At 47.9% G+C, this 25650-nt stretch overlaps 2 protein-coding genes across 3 annotated transcripts; both read right to left on the reverse strand.

Moving 5' to 3' along the window:
- Positions 1-87: 87 nt before the first annotated feature.
- LOC115537093 (oxygen-regulated protein 1) lies at positions 88-10458 on the reverse strand. 2 transcript variants are annotated; one of them, XM_030348738.1, is made up of 4 exons: positions 10154-10458; positions 8592-9267; positions 7489-7639; positions 88-6751 (listed from the first exon to the last, which is right to left on the reverse strand). In XM_030348738.1, exons 1-4 carry the CDS (start codon positions 10219-10221, stop codon positions 804-806), a joined length of 6843 nt encoding a protein of 2280 aa, XP_030204598.1. In that variant the 5' UTR covers positions 10222-10458; the 3' UTR covers positions 88-803. The 2 variants fall into 2 exon arrangements, with proteins under 2 accessions (XP_030204598.1, XP_030204599.1); XM_030348739.1 differs by having other exon boundaries at positions 8592-9329; positions 10154-10234.
- An 11899-nt stretch (positions 10459-22357) lies between these two features.
- sox17 (SRY-box transcription factor 17) lies at positions 22358-25351 on the reverse strand. Its single transcript, XM_030348844.1, is given in 3 exon segments — positions 22358-23557; positions 23559-23818; positions 24822-25351. Coding segments are annotated over 3 exon segments (1260 nt in total). The 5' UTR covers positions 25132-25351; the 3' UTR covers positions 22358-22867.
- Positions 25352-25650: the final 299 nt, after the last annotated feature.

Consider the following 25650-nt stretch of genomic DNA (forward strand, 5'->3'; position numbering starts at 1 on the left):
TTAAATTCTGTGTGCATGTAAATTAGTGAAATCTACATGTGTATTTATTAGGATATAATTGAATTGATCCAAGATACCACCAGTATGGAAGATTAACACCGGCAGTTATAAATAAACTTTTATTTTTCAAAAAATAATCAAGACAAAATAGTCACAGCTGCCAGACGATCAATAAAACATGAACTATATAAAAGTATATGTTATACATTATATGTTTATATATATTTAAACAACCAAATTACAAGTGTCAAGAGGCTTATCACTACGATCTATGATCAATTATTTGTCTAGAAATCAGTTTCTCTGTGAGCATTGTTGGACATCTAGGCCGCAGTTGTCAAGTTCTACAGCTGGCTATCTGATGGTGTGATTAAGGTCTCGATCTGCCTATGGTGTTTAGAACAGGATTACAGTAATGCTTGGGATAGTTGCTCTGTGAACAGGCCACATTGAAGATCCAGCTGCTTTGTTGTGTTTATAGGAACAGAAACACATGGTTATAGTAATGCTGTACACTAACAAGTATATTCAAAATATTTACAGTTTTAAACAGGGAACCCTGAGGATTCAAACTTAAAAAAAAAAGCGCTGCGGTTTTTTGTTTGTATAATGGTTAATATGTTGCTTAGCAAATGTTGGGGCGCAGGTACCATTTAGTTGGTTGGTTTGTTTGCTGGTTGAAAGTCCATTTTATGGCAACAGTAAAATGTAGGCACCAGAAAATGTATTAACCCATCTCGTCCCAATGTTCAGAGGCTAGAAACAGCAACCGTAGTTGGATGAGTCCTATTGAAAATAGCTCATCATAGGATGGGACAGTGCTGTCCACAAAACGTGTACAACGCATCCAGAGCGTCGAGCTCAACCGGTCTCGGAGCAACCCTTTGGGCTCTAACAGGCTGCACCACCACAACCGAACCACCAGGGGCACCTTGGGTCAGCGGGTGTACCTTGTTATCATGCAATCTTAAACCAGGCAGTGGGCCGTGGTCTGCCACCAAGCCTTTTGCCTCCTCTTGGTCCTCTTTTATTTCAACAATGCTTTCAGCGTTCATGCTCATGGCCCCCGGGTCTTCAGGACCAGGTTCTGAGTCGCTGGTGCAGGGCAGCGAGAAGTAGGTGCACCTTGTCAGCGCCAACTTATCAACTGGTTCAGGGTTTCTGCTGATCGGGGAAACGGGGACTGTCTGTTTGCCGTCATCTGGTAGATCTCCATCAGGCAGCGGTGTTTCCGCCGCCTCATTGATCTCGACCCGGTCCGAGTAGGTTTTGTGGTGTAACGTTCTGTCCTGGTTCATCGGCAGGCTGTTGTCAGGTACCACCTGCGTATTGAAAGCCATGCAGCGCGTCACTCCGCCCAATGTATCGAGGGTGTTGGTAGAATTAAAATAAGGCATGTCGGACCGTTGCTTTGACCGGGCCGAGGGGAGGGACGAGAAGATGCTTAAGCTTTCTATCTTCGGTTTTGGCGAAGACGTGGATCTTTTGCTCGGAGTGTCCGCAGCAGTGGGGTCCTTCCTGCCGTACAGCCTCTCGATTGTCCTCCTCACAAAGCCCTTCGCGATAGACGCGGCCTCCGACAGCTCAAATGGATCTTGAGATTGGCTGGCTGGACTGGCCTCAGAGCGGATTGGTCCATTAACATCTGCTTCCTCACGCTGAACATCTGGAAGACTCTTTGCCATGAACATATCCTTTATGGACCGCACATTGGCACCCTCGGGCTGCCGGTTTATAACGCCGTTAGATTCGTAGCTGAAGGACAACGAGGAGTGAGGTGCCGACCTGAAGCCAGGTAAAGGCTGGGTCGTCTTCGTATCCGGTGTGGAGGATTCAACCTTTAAGGGGGCTTCGTCTGCCGGAATTCGGATGCTGGCACCCCCTGCTGTTTTGCTCTTCCACTGTGTCTCAGCCACCTGTTGCTTCAAAAGACCTATTCTTTCTGCCACAGATTGAGATATGATCTCAGCTGGTTGAGCTTTCTTTTGTGGAGGAGCTCTTTGACAAGAAGTATCTTCTGCAGACAGTTTTCCATGGACACGCTGCTCCTGATTTACAGCTTTACATACAGGCTTAGTCATTGCCTCTGTGCAGCTCAACTGTTCCTGGGGCTCAAGTTTCTGGACTTGTGGTTGGACTTTTTCTAGCTTACCCAGCTCCTCTGCATCTGGAGTAGACACACTTTCTTCACTCCTTTCGCTCAAACTCTCAATTTTGGTCAGTTTTCGCCGGATTTGTTTATCTATATGGGGAAAGACGTGGACAGGCTTGGTGTGGGTCCGGCCCAGCTGTTGAACGTCGACATGTTGGTCGTCTTCTGAGCTCGTCTGATCCTCAACATCCTGGCGAGGTGTTTCATGTGTGCTGCTGATGTTGACGCCCAGGCGTTTAAACCTGTTGGTTCGTTGCAGCTTCTGCTCCTCTTCCTCCGAGCTGGAGAGACTCTTGTAGTCTGACATTGGGTTGTTTCTCACTTGTTTCAGCTGCCTCAGTACAACGTCTTGTGGCTCCTGCGGTGAAGGTAGCTTCTGCTGTGTTTTGGGATTACATATGTTTCCACGTCGTCCTTCTGTACTTAGTATGTGCTTCTGTTCCTCATCGGAGCTGGACTCCACCTCAGGGCTGAACATCTCCTCAGGGCTGAACATGCTGTCTTCGCTGTTCCTATCAATTTCCTTCAATTCTCTGTCCAGATGTTCGCTCTCAGAGCTGCACCTGCTCTCCTCATTTCTCTCCTCTGTGGCTTCCTCCAAATCCATATATGGTACGTATAATTTGATTGATTGGTTTTCATTGAGGCTGCCCTGCTCCAATTCCTCTTCTTGTTTGCCATTATTCCTTGAATCCTCCTCCTGGTTGTCTTCAATGGAAACATGGGGGGCCGATGTTGGATGCTGCTCCTCTTGTAACGACGCTGTGTCTTTGAAATCAGTTGTTGAATCTTCTCCATTGTGTGTAATCTGCTGAGTATGAACCACCTTTTGATCATCAGATAAATTTGGCTGTTTAAGATTAGCAGGCTTTTCATTGGATGCTTGAGGTTTCCCAGGGTCTGTGAATCGTTTAACGATTGCTTTCACGTCAACAAGGGCTTCTCGATCAGCATTTGCCTTGGTGGTTTGGACATAATCACTGCCATTCACAGTATTTCCTTCTGAGTTAGTTGTAACATTGTCGTTAGAGGGTTTTTCCGGTGTGTTGGCCTCAACGCTGACGCTGTCATCTCTCTCTGTTGGTGTACAAGCAGAAAAAGCAGCAAGTGCTTCTTTCAGTGTTTTTGGTATGTCAAGTTCTTCCATCAGTTCATCGATAGCGCCCTCCTCAGCACCACTGTAGTCCACACATCTTCTGCCAGACCTCAACCCTTCCTCAGACTGATTTGGCAATCTGCGACTCTTGCTGAGCTCCTGGAAGCCCTTCCAGCTTTGGAGGAGTTGTGTTGAAGCAGACATTTGTAGTTCTGACAGGCTATTTTTCAACTGGTCAGAGTCTTCAATGCTGGCTATTTCCCTGAGAGAATCGATGAGCATCAAAGCCTCAGCACGACTTGGGTTGAGTTCATCCATCTCACACTTGGGTTCTTGAGCCAGGACTTCCTTTAATGTCATGACAGCTAGGAATGCTAGCAGAGCTTTGGACGACGAGCCAAATGTTGTTGTCACATGACCTGAGAAGTCAGGCAGGCTATTGGACTTCTCTAGACAATATGGCTTCTTCTTTTGTGTTCTTTGTCTAATGGATTTAATGGAGGAGACAATCTTCTCCAGCACAGGTTCAAGATTTGGTTGGTTTGTCAGTTCTAGTGTTTCTCTCTTGCTTTCATTCAGACCAGTGTTTAAAATGGAGGCAGATATCCCTGTTTCAATTTTGTCCAATAAATCAGGTTCCACATTTCTCTGAGGTATCTCTGGTTCTTCTGGTGCCGGGTTGGTCGGCTCTGATCTCCTATCTGGGAAGGGATTTTTATCAACCACATTCTTTTTGGTAATTTGTTTGACAGGCGATGACAACACATCCAGTGACTGAGAATAAGGAGAAGTATTCTTCTGGGAGTTTGTTTTATGTAGCGATGAAGGGCTTTCAGTGGAGGGGCTTCTGTGGAGAGTTTTAGCTTTTGACGAATCTAAAGAAGGTTTAGGGTTAGAGGCTGATTTTAAAGATGGGTTTCTGTCTAGCTGGGTTCTTTTAAGTGATGGACTGTTGGCTACGGGCATCTCTTTCACTGGAGGCTCATTTGAGATAATAGAAGCCTCACTCTGTGCTTTCCTGGTGGAGGGTTTCTTCTCCAGAGGGAGATCACTGTCCTTCACCATAGTTGAATCATGCTCTTTAGATGCAGGTATAGCTACATAGGATGCATCACTGGATGCAAGGCTGGAAAGGGAAACTCTCTTGTTAGAAGATGGACTAACCGGTGACACAGACGTACAGTATGATGATCGGCTAGCCATTGAGGTTTGATCCAAGTTGCAATCTGTGTGCACTGGCCTTTCCAACAGAATTGCAGTTGGTTCTTTTTTCTTCATTAGCTCGTTTGATTCTAGTGTCTCACTGTCTGCCGTTTGGATGGGATTACAGCTGGTGGTTGTTTGCTTGCTTAAGGCGGCTTTCTCGACCGAAGCCTTCCTCTGAGACATTTTCCTTTCAAAGGAGAGATTACTGACCAGCCGTGCTCTCTTAACGGACGAGTTTCTAGATAATGGTTCTTCACGGCCAGCAGAGTTACTTGAGTTTGATGATGTTTTGGGGTGATCTGTACATAAAGGATCTTGGTCAGCTGTATGACTAACGGTTAGTTGTCTGTCTGCCACGGTTTGGCTGCTTGTGGATGACAGCGTGTGAAGCATTGCATTACTGGGTACAGATATGTTTTTAGGTGTCTGTTTGGTGTGTGATTTCTCTGTCTTGTCTTCTGAGCAGATGCTCAAACAGCTAACATCTGACTCCTCAGGAATCCCAACATCTAGTCCCACCTGGCAGGTAATTTTGTCCGCCTGAGTTTGGTTCCCAGGGCAGAGTTCATGCTGGGAAGGGGAGTTCTCCAGCCAGTGCTTAACATACTCATTGTTAACTGAGCTGGAGGAATTGCACACAGGAAGTGGCAATGTTCTGTTAACCTCACTGGATGCCTTATGTGTCTGTCCCTCCTCGTGAATGGATCGCTGATTTGTCAGTAGCTGTTGAGTTGCTCGTGTTTTGGATGATAGCTTCAACATGTTACTTTCAAATGGGATGGTCTCCTGCATCTTAACATCCCCTGACGATAGTGTGTATTGATCTTTGATGGTACATTTCATTGTTACATCTGGAGGATCTGAACTCTCTGTGGCTGGTCTCACCTTTTCATTCTCTGTTGCGGTCTTCTTCCTCCTCATCGTGGTCTTCACTGGTCGACCACCATAGATTTTCTTAAGGAACCCGGTGCTGGAAAATGTTTTAACTTTTGTGCGTTTCTTAGAGGCCTCTGTGAGGCTTTGCTTTCTTCTGTTGCCAGGCGACTTAATCCACCGGACATTTTTCTTGACTGCTTTGGTATTGGATGATTTTTTATTAGCTTTATCAGCCACATTTTGATGCTGTTTGCCTTTCCCTGACTCTCTTAATAACTTATAATAATCTTTGCTTGCAGTGAACTCTTTTTGGGGGGTGTTTAGCACAAGGCTTTTACAGGGATTGCTATTTGCAGCTCTCATGCTAGGGATGGACTCTGAGGCGGTGGAAGGTCTACCAAACTGGGGTTCGACATTAGCATTCATGCTCCACGTCGTGTCAGAGGTTGAGGGTCTACCATAGTTGTTACCGTACACGGAGACACCTTGAGCACGGTAGTTAGTGTTGGCGTAGTAGTTCTCCTGGCAGGTCTGCTGCTCGTACACGTGTAACATAGTCTCTGTGACCTCCTCTCCATTGTTTTCAATCTGCAGGACCTCGGACATCCCCACTGAATTGAACTCAGCCTGACCGTACCCGTAGTTGACATCCATAGAGGCAAGCCTTCGGGGTTTGGGCACTGGCCTTGTGCTGCTCTGCTGGACCATGCGATACTGTTCGGTCTCTGCTCTGTAGGAGTAGGACCGGACGGTGCCTTCCTGAACTGGCTCGGCCATGTTTGCACTCACGCTCTCCGATGAGGTCTTGGCCTTCCTGACGCCCGGTGTGGGAGCCCTCCAGGTTGATTTCGCATGATTGGTCTTCCCCGTCACATCATCCTCCATGTTCCCTGCCTCTCCGGAGACACCGCTCTCATGCGGCGGCGGTTGGTCGTTGTCATCGTTGTCCCCCCGTGGTTTGCGGCTGCTAGTGGTTTCTAAGGGAAGCGCCGGTTCGGATGGTTCCGGTCGGTCGTGTTCGGGGGAACCGCTTTCCTGTTCCGGCTCTGGATCTGGAAAACAGTCTGGAAGGGGCTCATTGACCACGCTGGAACGGGTCAGAGTGGTGGTCCAATGAATGGTCTCCTCTTCCTTGAGGGTCAGGCGCACCTTCATCTCCACCGTCATGCTGCCGTCCTCGTTCACCCGGAAGGACTTCTCGATGTCGTCTTCCGTCGGCAGGCAGCTGCCTTGCTCATGGGTTCCATGGTCGGAGCAGGGCTCTGCGTCCATTTCCACAACAGACTCTAGCAAGTGGCTGTTCCCCAGCTCTATGGAGTCTGTTGGGTTACTGTCGAACACACTCTCTGAGAGGGAGTTGTTGAGCTGATTGAGGAAGTATCTCTGGGAGGACTCTGAGTAGTTCCTTGACCTCCTTTTGCCTTTTGTTTCAGTGGAGAATGTTCAGTAATGTTTTGGTAGAACGAGGTTGAATTATCAGACGTGTACAATCCCATTGGTTTGTGTTCCACAGATATTCCAAGGTGCAGGGGAAAAGGAAAAAAGGGGACACAGTTAGAAAGAGGAAAGGATAACAGCAAGTGAAAGTATGGACAGTGTATATTAGATACAAAACTGTATAATAGTAGACTGCAAGAGGCTATGTAGGTAATTTCTGGTATCAGGGTTCAGGCTATTGCCTCAGCCTATTCTGCTTCTCCTCCTTAGAGCAGGAGCCAGGTATTATACCAAGCACTGTTGACTGAACCTCTAGTCTACTGCGTTGAGGGTCATCTGACGTACTGGGGCTAATGTTGCATATTGCATGTATGATTGACAAAGTGTAACAATTGAATAGACATATCACAGGATATATCCACAATAATAGTAGTTTGCATCAGGAAAACTAACTTTAAGGCAATGCAATGGAGGTATCAGTATGAGGTCAGAATAGATAATAATGGCGAGAAAACAATTTGCATAACAGCCCTCCCAAAGGGCATAGCGTAGGTTACTACAAGAATTTTTGACAAACTATAGCTTTCAAAAAGTGGATGAAACATGTCCCCAGTGTAAATGATAGCTATTCTATTTTTATGAACATTGATAATAAACATAGCAAATCTGTATAAATATGTATATTTTTCTGTACGATTTTGAATCACTTGACAAGACTCACTCGGCCTTATCTTCCTAGACCCGGGTCGGGTGCCGGGCGGACGTTTTGGAGCTGGGGATCTGTGCACGTCGTAGTTTCCTGGTTTGAAGGGCTCCTTGCCTGCAGCCACGACCGTCCCAGAGCACAGGATGAGGGCTTGGAGGCCGTCCACCTGCCACAAACACAACGCACACAACCTTTAAACAACGATCTAGACAATGTTAGTCAGTTAGGAAATTTGTATAAATTAAATGTCAGCCCTTAATAAAGAGTACCTTTTTTACTCTATCAAAGGAAACCAAATATAATGTAACCTTATTCATAATAAGCATGCATGCAAGTGCCTTCCTTAACTGAGCAGCTCTTTGCATCAAACGATGGTACCAGTGTTGAGTCAAAGGATCTGAATGGACAGTGTTATGGATCTCTGATGGGGAGATCCAGAGGGAGGGGTATGCCCCTCTGCTCTGTCCCCAGGAGAGGCACCCTGGTGTGGGGGCTGTTGAGTGATCCCTTCCCGGAGCTTCACTTCTCTCTGGTTCTCTCTTTTAAGTCCATCTCTCTCCTGCTAACGTATCCCAGAATCCCTTGCCTGGTATTAGGACGAGTTAAAGCAGCTTATCTCTCTCCCTCTCTCTCTCTCCCAGTTGTGGATATTTACAGGCCAGGGGCTAAATCAGGCCGCTCTAGGTCGAGATGATATTAAACCCAACCCATAGAAACGTCCATTCATGATTACTGAGACATTTTCTAAAATCTTTGAGTAGATGTTCGGAAATAATTCTTAACATTTTATTCCTTTTTAATGTTGTGTGCCGAAAATCTCGATTTGTCCGGTTTCACATCTTTCATCATTAATGAGTGTTTGGCAACAGTTGGAGGACTTAACTGGGGTTGATTTCAATTATGTTTCTGGTTACAAACTGTAAACAACCCAAAACAATGTTAACAATAACCCAAAAATGCTTTTCAGGCAGATGTCACTGAAGTTTTCTCAATATTCCTGGCACTGTCTATATAAAGTATCGAACAACTAAACCTAACGGTCCGTTAGTCGAGGCTCATCACAATGGATTAGTCTGAACCGATCCAGATGTGAGAGCGTCCGGCCAGTGAGCACTCACCCGGCGCCCGTCTGTGGCGTGCAGTTTGACCACGGGGAACTGCATCAGCTCCGAGAGGGCCTGCAGCACCACCTCAAAGCTCTGGGTGCTCCTCTTCTTCAGCGTCACCATCTGACTCCCGGCGGGCTCCCCGTTACGGAACACCGTTAGCCTCCGCGGCGTGTGCACCATTACCACCGGCCCCGCCCCCCGCCGCTGTTTCCCCGCGCCGGGGTACATCCTGCCCACCTGTACCGCCCGGCGCCGCCCAGTACCGGGCCGGGCGTTGTACCACGGAGGCAGCTTCTTCCTAGCCAGGGCCAGGTTGATGGGCTTCACCTTGCGGCTGTCGGAGCAGATGTAGGACCCCCCGTCCTCCAGTTGGTCCAGCGTGTGAACGGCGTGGAGCCCCCGAGGGGTCGTGATGTTCCTCACACCGAAGGGCAGCGGCACCTTGGTGGACAGGCCGTCCAACAGCGCCTCGAAGCTCTTGAAGGTGCGCCGGTTAATCACCATGCGCAGCCCCCCGAACTGGGGGTCTCCGCTCTTGTAGAAGCAGATCCTCTTGGAGGGTAGGGGGTCCAGATTGTGGCTCGGTTGGCGGGAGGGTGTCAGGGTGTGGCTGCTCCCCCCAGATCTGGACTGGTCTGGGGGGAGGGCCCTGCGAGGCCCCGGGGCCCCCGACATCATCGCTGGTCTGCCGGAGGAACAGCGATGGAGAGATCAGTTAGATAAGTTATTCAACCGCTTCTCACCAAACTACAGGTTAGTTGGAGAAAAGACACAAGGAAAAAATTACGTTTCCATGCATAAGCAAACAAAAATAGTTGAAGGAGACCGGCTCGAAAATCCTGGTGTCTTCAATTGAGTCGTGGATGGTAGTTGGTAAACAAACATCAAGGACTTGAGGTCAACATATGTTGTTTACTGTGGAAGCCTTGGTCTAACAGGTCAAATAAGCAGGGAGCTCACCAGCTGCTCAGGTGATGCCTTCAAGCTACCTGATTGGCTTGGTTCCAGCCACGCAACAGGGGAGCGGTTTCCATTGGCCGAGAGAAAAGCCTTTGTTCTTTAACGATAACTAATTCTTATTTCTTTAATATAAATTCAAAGAAATAAAAAGTCCACTGCGTAACTTTCAGTCAGATAAAATGATCACTCGGATGTAAAAATAAGTAATTTTAGCTCTAATTACATTTAACAATTAAATATAACGGTGCCTTGAAAACATTCAAGGTATTACAAAGTTAGTTTTGAAGACACTTGGATTTCAATTTCATATAAAATTCAGGGATTTATAATTTATAAACTCTTTATTCCATCTAATTCATTATCTAACACCATCTGTATGTAATATTAAAGGGAAACGAGAACAACATTTAAAATCAAATTTTCACATTCAGATGACTTTTTAAACCACCAGTTAAACAGTATCTCTGTATGTCATTTGCCCTCCCACTTACGTACCTCCAGCTCAGATGACTTAACCAGAATTAACCGGACGGTCGGATAAAACCAACCGACGACAACGACACGGAATACCCAAAAGACCTCACAATATACAAATATAATGGAGAACTCACCTATGTGAATGTTGTTTGCTCCCAGTACTTTCTGGAGGAATCCATGAGGATTTTTCTGTGCTGTGCATGTCAGAGGCGGTGGATCCGAGCGCACGGCAACAGGTTATTCCTGGAGCTAGCGGCTACTTAGCTTAATCTTCTAGTCAGATCTAATCTGCATTAATACTCTGTGGATGCGTGCTGGTCATCTTAAGAAAAGTGTGCTCTCGTTTTGGCCCGTTCAAATGAACACTTCACACCTCAGATTTAAGTGGAATAAATGTAGACCGGTTCTATGTAAATAGCCTGCATTTATATATAGCGCTTTTATCCAAAGCACTTTACAATATTGCCTAACATTCACCCATTCATGCACACATTCACACACCGACGGCGGAGTAAACCATGCAAGGCGACAGCCAGCTCGATGTGAGCAGTTAGGGTGAGGTGCCTTGCTCAGGGACACCTCGACACTAGCAATCGTGCTTTAACCAGCCAACCCGCTCTACCTCCTGAGCTACTGCCGCCCCTTTGTCACCAGATCAACAATATTGGCTGGGTATTGTATTGTTAAGGGTCTTCAACTGCCAATAAGAAGGTTGTTGGTTCAGTTCCTACTGTCACATAGTCAGTCACTCAGTTGGCGAGAGCAGAAGGGACTCCTCGTCAAAGGTTCTGGGTTCGATACCCAATTCTCAGTCTTCCTGTAAATATCCATGAGCGGGATGACCCCTGACCCCTACCTGCCCTAACAGTATCTTCAAGTAGGACAATTACAATATGTCGACATTTGTTTTGTTTTTTTGTTTGGTGTGGTTTGATTAGGTTTAGTTTAGTTTGGTTTGGCTGGTTTAGCTGCATCAGCCAATGGGTTGCGTGTAGAACGTGAGGGCACCTCGGGGCCATGTAATCTCATTGAGAAGGTCTTTGGATTAGGGAGGATTAGTAGCCTGTTATCCACTGGACCCTGAGCAGCACTGCGACCGCTGGACGAAGATGTCATCCCTCACTCTCTCCAAGTGCAGCCCATCTCTCCTGGTCTAACGCTTCATATCGCCATGGTTACCGCTGCCTACCCTTGGGCAGAGGGTTGACGGGACCAAAACGTCTCCAGGATTTGATTATCAGTGTAACAGAACATCACATGAACACTTGGTTCGATGTTTTTTGAAAATTTTCCACTGATATTATGTATCACTACAACATTTACAAATCCATGAACAAAGCTTGTACTCAACATTGAGATCAATGGTCATACGTAACACTTCAACCACTAGGAGCAGAGTTGGAGCCATTGATTCTTTGATAGTAGTGTAACTAAACAGAGCGCGCCTCGTGTTCAACCTACCGAAGTTCTCCCATGTGACCCCCCTCTTCCGGGACCTCCACTGGCTCCCTGTAGTAGCTCGCATCAAATGGACGATGGTACTGGCATACAAGGCAGTCGATGGAACTGCCCCTGCCTGCCTACAAGCATTGCTAAAGCCACACACCCCAGCTCGATCCCTCCGCTCAACTACCTCAGCTGGACGTCTGGAGCCGCCATCGCTAAGAGCTAGCAAAGGCCGTTCAGCAAAGTCACAACTTTTCTCGGTTTTGGGACCTCAGTGGTGGAACGAGCTCCCTGCCGCTCTCAGGACCGCAGAGTCGCTCACTATCTTCCGGAAAAGACTCAAGACTCACCTGTTCAGAGTCCACCTCGACACTGCATAGCCACCCTCCCCCCTAGCCACCATTGTACACTATTGTATTGTATTGTAGTACTTAACTGTGTAGCAACTGCAGTAGCTGCTATTATGGCTGTAACACGGGGAATTGATTAGCCTAGCGATTGTGGTACTTGCACTTGGTTCTATGAACATCCTTTCTGTACCGACAGCGATATATTGATGCACTTCCTATGACAAATGTACTTATTGTAAGTCGCTTTGGATAAAAGCGGCTAAATGCCCTAAATGTAAATGAGATGGAACCAAAAATAGGTTTATTCTTTGTAGCATGATCTGCCCCACCCCCACGCGTAGCTTGTTTTCACTGCGTGTTGTCTGTGAAATCCCTACCACCTGTGTGGATAACTGGTATTCTGTTCACCTGTTCTTCTGGTATTCACGTTCCCCGGTAGTTTCTGTCCCTTGTTGTCGTCCCTTGTGTGTGAATCTTCCTCCTGTTTTCTTTGTAGCTTTCCCGCTTCTAGTAAACAGGCTTTGGGTTGTGAGATCTAATCCCTAACCTTGCCAGGACCTGACATGTGCACCACAGCCCATCCCAACATCTTCCTAAAACAACATCCTCTTAGATAAGGAAACGGTTAACAGGTTCATCTACTGAGCCTGTGTTAGAGGAAAGATAATTGGGTTTCGGGGGGATGCGGAGTGGATTAGTTTCCCTGTATTCCTCGTGTGTGCGCAGGTCCAGCCTCTACATAACCGTGTGGTATCGCTGGCTACGTCACGCTAACCTAAAACGGTGGCCGGTGCTATTTCTGTGGAGAGATTAACAAGGTGAACCCCTGCTGAAGCCGGCTCGGTTGAGACCCAGTTCAACAGTGTCGGATTCATTGACATAAAACCCTACTGTTGTTATAGGTCATCATTATTCATCGACTATTATTACTGAGACACATGTGGGAGGGAGCAAACTAGGGGGGAGAGTGACCGAGCAGAGAGAGCAGAGGGAGTGAGTTTGGGGCTGAGAGAGAGAGAGAGAGAGAAAGAGAGAGAGTGTGGGTTAGGGGGGAGGGAGAGAGCAGTGTTCCAGAGGGATCAGAGTGAGTAGGGAATAGAGAGACTAAGGAAAGAGTGCGGGAGGAAGCAGGGGTTTGAGAGAGAGAGAGAGAGAGAGAGAGGGTGATGCTTGATGAGAGCGCTTGTCATCCTGGAAACTATTCAGTGAGCAGACAGTGGAGGATATGTGAGGAATGGTCAGGAGGTTCCCGTGTGCCTGCTGGTCAACCTTTCCGAACAAACACCGGCTCAAAAATGCCAACAAACCTTGAAAAGGAAGCGGGGTGAACAATGAAGGAAACAGTCAGGGTAAACATGCTGGCTCCCTGCCAGCTCCTCACCCCTCACTGCCACCTCCTCACCCCTCACTGCCACCTCCTCACCCCTCACTGCCACCTCCTCACCCCTCACTGCCACCTCCTCACCCCTCACTGCCACCTCCTCACCCCTCACTGCCACCTCCTCACCCCTCACTGCCACCTCCTCACCCCTCACTGCCACCTCCTCACCCCTCACTGCCACCTCCTCACCCCTCACTGCCACCTCTTTGACCCTTCCCTCTCGTCACTCCTCCCTGCTCTCCCCCCTCTCTTCACCCCTCACCCAGGAGGACTAGGCCTCCACGACCTCCATAACTTCCTCAAACTGGACCTCCACCTGCAGTGACTCTCTGCGCTGCTCTCTCTCTCCGTCTGAGGCTCAACCCACACCTACCTCCCAGCGCCGGCCTTTAAACCGGCGCTGGGAGGACCGAGTAGAGGACCCGGGTATCTTGGTGGCCCGGTTTTCAAAGACCCCCGTCCCCCCCGTCCCGTCCCGTCTGCCTGGAGTGTAATTGGCGCCACAACAGATTCAAAGCCATGGCGGTAATGGGAAAAAATGTGTGTTATGTTTTGGCTCGTGTCTCCCGTTCTATATCGGTCCGCGGTGGTCTGAGCAGCTGTCCCGGGCGATCCGCCGGGCCTCCGCTGTCACCAGAACACCTCTCCTGTCCCGGCTCTCTGAGCATGGAGGTGCAGCACCGCCAGAGAAGGAATACCAATACCGTTAGCGGGTCGGATATCTGCTTTGAATCTGAGAACATTAGTTTGGCTGCCCCATGCTGTGGAAAAGAACAAACTATATATAAATATATAATGCTGTGTGTGGTTTAAATAAGTGGTTAGGATTCCTGTCCTGGCAGCTGACAGGAATTCAATTATGACCGTTGCAGCTGCACTGCAACACATTCACTCCAATTAAAAGTAAACGTATTGAGTTCTGCTCCGAGCCGATCCTGGCTTTCCGCTCCATATGCAGCAGCTCGGATGAATTCAGAGAGCAGATGTAGAGCTGAGAGCGGGCATCACATTGTTCCTAGGCACAGTAAGACATATCGTCTCCTCTCTGGGCAGCTCCTGTCCTTCACACGACCCTTCACACTCCGTCATAAAATATATAAAAAATATGAAAAGTAAATTCCACCGGTCTTTTGGGGACGGATGAATGTGTAGAATTGGGGGTGTATGCTGACCAACCTAAATTCCTCTGCCAAAATCGCTATTTCGAAATTCCTTTTCACTTCCACTGCGTGTCCTCCCTCCCTCCCACCCTCATCCTCCCTTCTCTTCCAGTGGAATTCCCAGTTTTTGTATGAGCTTCTGCCAAACACAACGATAAGGTCACACACCACTATGCCTCATTGCCGTGTGTCATTGTGTGTGTGTGTGTCTCTTATTGTGCGTGTGTGTGTGTGTGTGTGTGTGTGTGTGTGTGTGTGTGTGTGTGTGTGTGTGTGTGTGTGTGTGTGTGTGTGTGTGCGCGCGCGTGCGTGCGTGTGCGCGAGCGTTAGCGAGGTCCCCACCCCGTCCATTTTGCGCGCCATGCGTCCACCGTGCCAAGCGCTTAATCTGTCCACTGACATCCCCGCGTTTCCTGCGGGGCGCGGGGCCGACGAGCGCGAGATAAGCACGCTTCTCCAGCCGCTAAATCACTCCGCGCTCCCGCTTGTTCTGTTGCCGCCGGCGCTTCATTCAATTAAAACGGCTCTGCCCATTCTCCTCCGTTACCACGATAGATTACGTACATGTTTTCATATGCGTGCTCTCTTCCGAATCAAACCAAGTCGTCTTGACAGACAGACCAAAGTTAGCCCTCTGTGTGTGGGTGTACGTGTGTGTGCGGGTGTGTCTGGTATAATGAATGTTTGTGGATTGTTAAAATAGAGTGATTTCCTCGCCACTCAACAATAATCTGTTCATCTCAAGAACAATGAGTGTTACAGTTTGACAAAAACACACGAAGCAGAAGAAGGATTCGTTCGATGAGGCATATGTGTAATAATTATAAACTAATATGAGTTGCTTTATTTAAACCACTTGTTGTTTAGTATGAAGAAAGGAAGTTACATTCTTAAAGTGTCTCCTTGAAAGTAAGACGTATGATATAAGGTGCTATGATATTTTTGACATCATTCTCTCTCTGATGTGTGGAGAATGTTAGCTACCAAACGGGGGTCTGATCAAAGGGTCCGGGGCCCCAGCCAGGCTGTTAGCTGTGTAGGACTCCCAGGGGCCGGAGGTGAGGACTGATCCATCCTCCAGGAGGGGCCCGGGGTCGGCCCAAGGGTCTGGCCCTCAGCCAGGGGCCTCCAGGAGCCAGACTGACCAGACTCTAACATCCTGACCCACCGCTGACAGACTCAACACACACACACACACACACACACACACACACACACACACACACACACACACACACACACACACACACACACACACACACACACACACACACACACACACACACATATTCACATATAGACTCACACCATAAACACGTTTACATACCGACAAACATATGTATAGGCTACATAAAGACACACACAAACACATATAGTCCCACACACAGAAAAACACATACACACACACATACACACATGCACACTCGCACACACACACACACACACACACACACACACTGACACACACACACAGACACACACGCATATAGACATTCACATATAGACGCACACTATAAACACGACATAGCGACAAACACATGATAAAGACACATAGTCCCACACACACACACTCACAAACACACACACATACACACACACACACGACACACACACACACACACACACACACACACACACACACCACACACACACACACACACACACACACACACACCACACACACACACACACACATTCATAGTTATGCACACTAGCGTCATACAACATGAAGTCTGATGGTCAACAGGATATTGTGGAATTTACATGTTAAGACACACACACACACACACACACACACACACACACACACACACACACACACACACACACACACACACACACACACACACACACACACACACACACACACGCACACATTACTTGACACTATTATTATGAACGCATGGCAATCATACATTTGAATCACGGTGTAGTAAAACGCTTATGACAACCAGGAGGATTTGAGTGACAGATTACCGTAGACTCAGCGGGATCCCTGAGGTGTGAGGTCACATGACCATGCTGCTTCAGACCCGATTCTTCTGCTCATGACTGCAGCAGAGGTTTGTGACAAGCGGCCCTCATGACGTCAACATTTAGCAGTTCGGCAAATCAAACCAGTAATATGGTAGCTATACCTGCTTTTATTCCTCAATAAGCATGCCGTCATTAATAAAAATGATAAATATGTTATTTTCACGTCGTGAAACCCTTGTGGGTAAAATTAAAGAAAAACATTTTTTTTCTTAAAGAAAAAACATTAAAATATGGCCTATGTTGAAGTCTCGTGAAGTTTGGTAAAATTGATTTGAGACACCTCGGACACAAGCGCCATCGTGTGGACACATATCGCACTAAAACTGAACTGAAGAAAGTCGTCAAATAATAGAAAAGTAGAAAAACGTCACCTTCCTCGGATTCTAACAAATCCTCTGATAGGATGTGATTATTATTCCTATCATAGAGTCCAGACAGGCTGCAGAGCAGACAGGCTGGGAGGAGAGACGAAAGGAGAGGAACAGGGAAGTGAACTCTTTGCTATTTTAGTAGAACCGTGTTTGATATTGAGTGTTTGAACTCCAACAGTAGACTAAGCACACAGAGATGGTTCCAAAATCCTCTAAGGCACGGAGGCCCTTACAAAGCTTGCATATTGTCACCTTTCAAAAACCTTACATCCATATTGCTTTACCAAACATAATATTTTCAGATGTAGGCCTATAATAAATAACTGATTGGACGTTAGAAAATCGGTAGGCTAGTTGTCGTGAAATATTAATTTGATACAATTAAAATAAATATTAAATATTAATCGTGTTTTGAAATAAGGGCCGAAAATAAAACGAATAACAAACATTGAATTATGAACTAACGAACACGCACATCCCATCCCCTATAACAACATGAAGCATCGTGACACCGTTATCTCTTTGATGTTTTCCCGCAAACCGCTTCACCTTTCTTAACATTATTTCCATTACTTCCTACCGGTATCAGGATGGACGTGTGTGTGCGCGCGCGCTCGTGTGTGTGTGTGGTGTGTGTGTGTGTGTGTGTGTGTGTGTGTGTGTGTGTGTGTGTGCGTGTGTGCGTGTGTGTGCGTGCGTGTGTGTGTGTGTGTGTGTGTGTGTGTGTGTGTGTGCATGTGTGAGTGCGTGTGTTTGTGCACGCACGCACGCATGTGTGTGTGTGTGTGTGTGTGTGTGTGTGTGTGTGTGTGTGTGTGTGTGTGCGTGTGTGTGTGTGTGTGTGTGTGTGTGCGTGCGTGTGTGCTTGTATTGTTGTCTTTGTGTGTGAGAATCTCCAAGTTTCCTCTGTCGTGCCGGAAGTTCCCAGACCATCTCTCATGGATGCGGCACTCGGCAGGAAGAGGCTGCAGGTGCTTGTTGTCATAGAGACGCGGGGAGATCAAGAGGGAAAAACCCAGACAATGGTGTCTATATAATATTCTCCTTAAAAATAGTTTTTGCTGAATTCGGGATTTACATTTGCCAATCAATCATTTCGATTTTAGTGCAGTAGGCCTACGTAAATCTATTCATAAACGCAGAATTTCTTGCTAATTGCTTAAGTTTTTTTTTAATTGATAATAGATAGGCCTATAAACTTAGAGGCCTACAAATAATTTTAAAGGCTTTATATAGGCTACGCACCAATATATGTAGGTCTATACTTCGGCTGTAACCTCAGGTTGATTGTACACAGAATTACTAAGGGCTGCTAAATCCTTCTCAACAGATGTTATATTTAACCAAACTCATTCCTCTATGGTTCCGTTTTCGTGTGAGACCTGACCTGACTGACGCAACCCAGTCTCACGGGAATACGTGACAATGTCACTTCATTTAATCTATTCATTCGTGATCTGGGACACGTAATTTAATTTTTTCGGGCCAAAAAGCACAAATTTCGAACAATATGACAGCTTTTGGCCACCCGTTTCTACTTTCACCTTTGTGAAAATGGTAGAGCTTCATCTCTTCTTTTTAGAATGAGTTTGACATTTTTGCTTCATGGCACGAAAAAATTGAAATTAAGTGTCCCAGATCACGAATGAATAGATTAAATGCCGTGACAGTGTCACGTGAGACTGGGTTGGAGAGAGAGACCGTGACGGCGCTTCACGGTCCGCTTTAACCTCCCCGGCCCCAAAGGAAAACAGCCGAGGCAGAGTACCTCGCTTGGGACGGGGTCCTGTCTGATCTCCACTCGGGTCCAGGAGGCACAAGGGGCCGAAGCTCGTCCGGAATGTCAGCGGAGGATTCCGCGCGCGGGGCGCAGACACGCGCGGCTCGAGCGGCGCCCCAATCCTCCGGCGCCGCGCGTGTCTGCGCTCTGCGCGCGGAATCCTCCGGTGAACATTTTAGTTCTGCTGAACAATGCGCAGAGTCAGTAGATACTGTTTAAACCATCATAAAGGAGGGTTAAAATAAATCATATTTAATGACTTAAATATTTGTACACTATTTGACTTTTAACCTTTAATAATTAGATCCTTTATCTAATTATTAAAATGAAAACTTAATTTTCATAGACACTCTGCCTATTTTATTTTGCTATGTTCTATTTGGACGTTTTGTTCTTTATTTTAGACACAGTTATACACAGGCTAAATGGTTCGAATTAAACTTGAATCCATCTAGTAATCCATTATACACCCTATTCTCTCTTTTTGACGGACGGTGAAGCATCTCCCGTCAAGAAGGAGCCCGAGGTGCCGTTTTTCTGTACAGCGAGATGATGAAAGCTATTTGAAAAATCAAATCTAAGAATAAACCCATCAAGAGCCCTGGACCCTGTACGCGTGTGGCCCGGCTCTGCGTGGATCTCTAACGGCGATGCGGGGGTCTAAATATAGCCTGGACACAACAGGCCCGCGGTGCAGCAGGGCGAGGGTCATAAACAGCGCGGCCGGAGAGGGAGAGCATATGCCGAGGATTACGGAGCATGACCCCCCCCACACACACACACACCGCTCCGCCTTAAACAGTGGACACACCCTCCCCGGCAGCTGTCTGGCATACTGTAGCCTCCCGACCCTATCAATGACTTAATCAGCCTCTTTACCCCTCTCTCTCTCTCTCTCTCTCTCTCTCTCTCTCTCTCTCTCTCTCTCTCTCTCTCTCTCTCTCTCTCTCTCTCCTCTCTCTCTCTCTCTCTCTCTCTCTCTCTCTCTCTCTCTCTCTCTCTCTCTCTCTCTCTATATATATATATGCTTATCTCTCTCTCTTTCTGTGTCTCTCTCTCCCTTTCTGTGTCTCTCTCTCCCTTTCTGTGTGTGTCTCTGTCATTGCGGTTATCTCTCGTTTACTCTGGCTCAAAAAATATTTTTCCAACACCCACTCACACACACACACACACACACACACACACACACACACACACACACACACACACACACACACACACACACACACACACACACACACACACACATGGCTGGTTAAAAGGGGAAGCAGAAAGCGACACATGAGCGTTAACCTTTAGTGCTTAGTATTAATATTACTACGTTTATGTTATGATAGATGTGTGGTCGGCTACTGTCTGGGTTTTCTAGTGTTAAGGAAGTGGTCATTTCTAAAGCTGCTAATTTACTTGAAATGACAACGTCTCTCCTTCTGGTGGAAGGCGCCACTACCTGCAAATGATGAATAGATGATTAACATGGTTGTTATTATTAACCTGTGTGTGTGTGTGTGTGTGTGTGTGTGTGTGTGTGTGTGTGTGTGTGTGTGTGTGTGTGGTGTGTGTGTGTGTGTGTGTGTGTGTGTGTGTGTGTGTGTGTGTGTGTGTGTGTGTGTGTGGGGGGGGGGGTTATTGTGTGTGTGCCTGTGTGTGCCAGTGCGTGCCTGTGCATGTGTGTGGAGGGCAGCTACCTGAGCCGGCTTAGTTCAGGTCTGTTGTGATGTCACCGCCCCCACCGCCCCCACCGCCCCCACCGCCCCCACCGCCCCGACCTGTCTGTCTGTCTCTCTGTCTGTCTGTCTGTCTGTCTGTCCAGTGAACACCGGTCCCCTCAACGTCGACTCTTATCAGCCTTCGAGGTAAACCACTCAAACTAAATCTTGCGTGTGTTTCCTGATAATCCGTCAATCTATTTCCTTCCCCGCCCTCCTTATCAATGAGCGGGTGCGTTAAGGGCTGGAGGTAACGTGGTCAGGGTGGGGTCCCCGGGCTCCACCCCCCCCCCCCCCCCCCCGCCCCGGGGTCCGACCCCCCGGGGTGACAGACCCTCGTTAGCTCACACAACAGGCCAGCCCTCGAACCAAGCCCGCATCCTCCAGATGCCCCCTCTGGCCCCCCAGGGGCCCCCACTAGGGCCCCCGGGCCGGGCCTAGCGGGACCAGGAGGATTAGCCTTTAGCTTGTTAATGCTCTGTAATGGCCGACAGGTGGTTCGTTTACGTCTACCTGGACAGCTGACCTGTGTCCCTCTCAGTGACGTCATCCCCCATTCATTCATTCACCTTGCTTGAGTCCTATTTCGTTTCAGATTCAGACTTATCCCAATGAAGGGTGAAAAAACGAAACTAAAATGAACGAAAATACTAAAAACTCACAGACAGGACAAGATAGTTATATGTAAGGCAACAGAACAGAGGAAACAATGCAGCAGTTCATAAAAATAACCACATTTTATAGACAGCTGGCATGTGCCCAATCATTAATTTACCTTACATGATTTGTGCGTGGATTTAATTTATTTTGTCTGTGTTGTGTGTATGTAATATTGAATTTTATTTGTGTGTGTGTGTGTTTTATTTTATTTATTTGTGTGTTTTGCTCTATTTTATTTGTGTGTGTTATTGGATGAGTATATGTGTAGGGTTTGGGTTATTATATTCTTCGCCTGTCGAAGCTCTTTGTGTGTTTATAAAAGGGCTTTAATCCAGTTGTACATCATATCGTCCTTAAGACACATCACAGTAGTGTCCTGTTTATAAGTACGAGGACAGGGCCCTCGGCCCTGCGTGGGCGTTTTCGGGGTCGTCGGCTAGCTAGCGTGGGAACTCATCTCAGTCCTTACCTTGAAACGCCAGCCTCTGTCCGCGACCCGGCACACTATCTCGGCACAGTGGACCCGTCCTGGAGAAGGGGCTTCCTCCCAGGTGCTATTAACAGAGCGGGGGTCATGGGGATCGACCCCGCGGACAACACGCTCCTTCCTCCCGCACCACAAAATCATCTGCTTATAAATCCTGGAGGCTATAAATACGTGAGAGAGACCTTCCTGCGGTCGCATCTGGTCACTTCCAGGTGGTCACCCAGTCACGGTGACATCTCGTAGGGGAGGACTGGTCATATCGCCTCCCCCCCCCCCCCCCCCCCTTACACACACACAAACACACACACACACACACACACACACACACACACACACACACACACACACACACACACACACACACACACACTGTCTCTGTCTCAGTGTCAAGTGCTTTGGGTGAAAAGACAATTATTATTATTACTTATTATCATCCGCTACCATAATTTCCTCACCCGGAGTTTGTTAAATAAAGGTATTGTTTGCCTCTAGTTCAGCCTATAGGTAAGGGTTAGGTTTTAAGATGTGACCGTTTTTTCATGTGGCATAAAATAGTTTCTGTTCTTATCTTGTTGGCCTTGTACCTCTTTCACCACTTTTTTTTTTAAAATCCATGTTGGGCGTACTTGCTCTTGTTGTAAGTACTCGTATTCATAAAGTATTTTGTTGTCATGGTACCACAATGTCTTAATCTACATTTTATTGAAGATAAACTTAGATACATTTAGATAAATGTATTAATTATTGATGAGAGGATTCGTGATCTTATCTAAACACACAGAGGCGTGTTCAGTGAAGAAGAGCTATTGTGTGTACAGCACGCTAGTCTTTAACACTTCTCACTGATTTTACTCATTTAGTTTGATATGTTTGGAGCCTAATACACACTTTTTCATGCATTCTCAATTTGTCTGAATATAGAAATGTATACAAACAAGAAAAAACAGAAGAGCTGTGCCTATTTTCAAAATGTTTATTTCTGAAAAGTGCAAAAGTATAAAACACCCACAGTATATAGGCTGCATACATTTTAAAATAGGGAGTCTGTACAAAATTAATAATAATAACAATAACATGATTTATATTCCTGAATAAAAGACGACGTGTGAACCCACAAAGGCCTAGGAACACCGTCGGTTTGGTTTCAGAGATATAGTCCTCCGAAGCCAGCAGAACGTCCTGCATCAGTAGAAAGTCCTTCCTGAAGGTTGGAGGGGGTCCCACGGAGAGACCCCCTCTAGTGACATCACAAGCGGTAGGGTCTGATGCCCGACGGATGCAGTCCCCTTGGGTATCCATCTTACCCCCCGGGGAGGGGGAGGGTCAGTTCTGGGGTCCCTACAACCCCCGTTGGTCCACGGCGTCCCTTTAATGAGATAGTGTCCCTTTAACGAGGCCCTGCTCTGTCCTTAAGGCGGCCCCGAGGCCCGGGGCCATCCGCCCCGGGTAGGCTCACGGCGAAATGGGTTATGTGTTGCTATAGTTACAGTAGTAAACGGTGCTGGCGTCCGACAGCACGGAGGAGATGAGGCTCTCGGGCCCCTGCAGCGAGGCCTCGTGGGGGCCCCCGTACGGCAGGCAGGCGCCCATGTCGGGCCGCCCGGAGGCGGAGCTGAGGTACTGCTCGAACTCGCTGCGGTCCACCTCCCCAGCAGCTCCCCGGGGAGCATCTGGTCCCCGGGGGCCCTCGGCCTGGGCGTGGGGGTGCTGGGCGTCCGGGGGCGGGGAGAGCTGTCCCGGGGCCCCGTGGAGGCCCTGCCTCTTGGGGTGGGGGCCCTGCTGCTGCTGGTGCTGCTGCTGCTGCTGCTGCTGGTGGTGCTGGTTGGTGTAGTACATGGCCATGGGGTTGTACGGCGGAGGTTCGGGGCCCGCGGTGAGGTGTCTGTGGAGGATGGCGTTGCCGTGGTGATGGTGTTGGTGGGGGGGCTCGTGGCCGGGGGGGTACTCGGCGGCGGGGGCGTGGTGGTGGTGGTGGTGGTGGTGGGCGTAGGGGGAGTAGGGCGACATCATGTGACCGTCGTCCTGGCCGTGGGAGGGGAAGAACATGGCGTCCGTGTCCACGGCGTCCAGCGGGGACGTGTCGGGGGTGGGCATGCTGTAGCCCCCCTCGTAGCCCCCCCCGCCCAGACCGGGACCCTCGCCCCGGTAGTGGCCCAGAGCAGGGGGGGGGCGGCGGGAGCTGGAAGGGGTGGTCGTGGTAGCCCAGCCCCCCCAGGTTGTCCATGCAGGCCTGGTGGGGGTCCGGAGGGCCGTGCAGCAGGAAGCCGGAGTCCAGCCTCTTGATGCGCTTCACCTGCTTGCGGCGGCGGGGGCGGTACTTGTAGTTGGGGTGGTCCTGCATGTGCTGCACCCGCAGCCGCTCCGCCTCCTCCACGAAGGGACGCTTCTCCGCCACAGGAAGAGCCTTCCAGGACTTCCCTGCAAATTCAAAGTAAAAGTTCCCCGCGGTTAGGATCCATCTCACACACACGATAATAACACGTGATAATAATGACACACACACGCATTAATGGATTAATCCTACACACAGACACACGCAAATCATATCCACACACGATAATAACACGTGATAATAATAACACATGCATTAATGGATTAATCCTACACACAGACACACGCAAATCATATCCACACACACGATAATTTTTTTACAATAGTAAAACAGATACAGAGAATAATAACCCCACGCATACACATTCTACAACACACACACACACACACACACACACACACACACACACACACACACACACACACACACACACAACACACACACACACACACACACACACACACACACACACGCGCGCACTAAACACTAAACACATGCGCAAGTGGTCTCCAAAATAGCTCACAGCTATTTTCGGGGCATTATAATTTTAAAATAACATGTCACACTTACATCTAATTTTAATCATAATACCTTTAATTGTGTAATGCATTTTTTGCTAAAACGCTGCATTTTTAATCACTTTAAAGTGATTCAACAACATTAAACAAATAACTGGGAGTTATTCAATATAAAAAGAATCCACTGCTCTTTCCGTAAATGATACAAAAGCAATCATTTCAAAGGGAATCAAATGTATCTAATTTATAGTACCCTTATTAACACAAATATAAATCAAATAAATCAAATCTAAACAACTTTTTTTTGGATCACTCTTTCGTTTTTTCGAATAGGCCACTTTCGTTTTTGTGGAAATTCTAAATATATCCTTAAATAACTAATATAAACAGCCTTTTATAATATAGCCTAACAATTTAGTTATAAGGCTACTGTTAATATAAATAGAACGATAAATTGCCTTAAGGCCACTAATTAAATCGGTCTGGAGTACCAAATTAATGAAAACAATCAAAGTATAAAATGCGTATTAGATACATATAAACAAGTGTTTATAAGTGTAAATAAGCTCACCGAGCATCTTGCTGAGCTCCGCGTTGTGCAGGTCGGGGTTCTGCTGCGCGAGCCTCTTCCGCTCGTCCTTCGCCCAAACCATGAAGGCGTTCATGGGCCGGCGGATCCGAGGCTCGGTCTTCCCGCGGTTCTGGGCCCCCGAGGCGGAGCCGGAGGAGGTACACGGTTCGTTCTTCACTTTGGCGTCCCCGCCGGCAGGGCTGATGGGGTCTGCCCATTGACAGTGCCCCATTCCCGGCATCAGGACGGACATCGCACACCTAGCCTGGGTCTGGTCGTCACTGGCGTACCCCGCATCGGGACTACTCATCTCTGTCCAGGACCTCCGGAGTGGGCTCCTTCTGAACCACGGAGCCACCAGTAGTTAGTGCTTCAGGAGCCTTGGAGAAGTGGAGATACAGGTTGTTTGAGTGAGATCTGTCTCGGGTTGTTGAGTTGAACTGCTGCTTTGGTGTTCCGCGGTGAGATGTAGAGGACACGGTTGGGTGCTGACTGCTGAGTTGGGTGCTGACTTGGTTCCTGAACTATAAACGTGCAGGCGACCAATCACAATGGGAAGGGCGTGTCCGCACCACAAAGGTGTAAAAAAAACCGAGAGTCCCCCCGTCCCCCCCTCGAGACCCACCCGGAGACGACAGACGCCAGATTCTTCTCAGATCATCAGATAACCGAGAGCGCTCAGATTTATAAAAAAAAATACCATCTGAACGGAGGCGGGGTGAATCAGAAAAGTGTTTCAGTTTCTTGCAGGCCTATTTCTCTGAAGCATTTTTTCTAAAAGTTAGATCAAGGCTGGTGAGCTCATTTAAATCACGAACAATTAGGACGT

The sequence above is a fragment of the Gadus morhua genome, chromosome 23 (genome assembly GCF_902167405.1).
Source record: "Gadus morhua chromosome 23, gadMor3.0, whole genome shotgun sequence".
In the NCBI taxonomy this organism is placed as follows: Eukaryota; Metazoa; Chordata; class Actinopteri; order Gadiformes; family Gadidae; genus Gadus; species Gadus morhua.

Coding starts and splice junctions, on each gene's coding strand:
- LOC115537093 (XM_030348738.1), bottom strand. CDS start 10,221: ATGCACAGCACAGAAAAATCCTCATGGATTCCTCCAGAAAGTACTGGG. Junction 9,268..10,153: donor AGCAAACAACATTCACATAG/GTGAGTTCTCCA, acceptor TTCCTCCGGCAG/ACCAGCGATGATGTCGGGGG. Junction 6,752..7,488: donor GTCTAGGAAGATAAGGCCGA/GTGAGTCTTGTC, acceptor CTGAAACAAAAG/GCAAAAGGAGGTCAAGGAAC.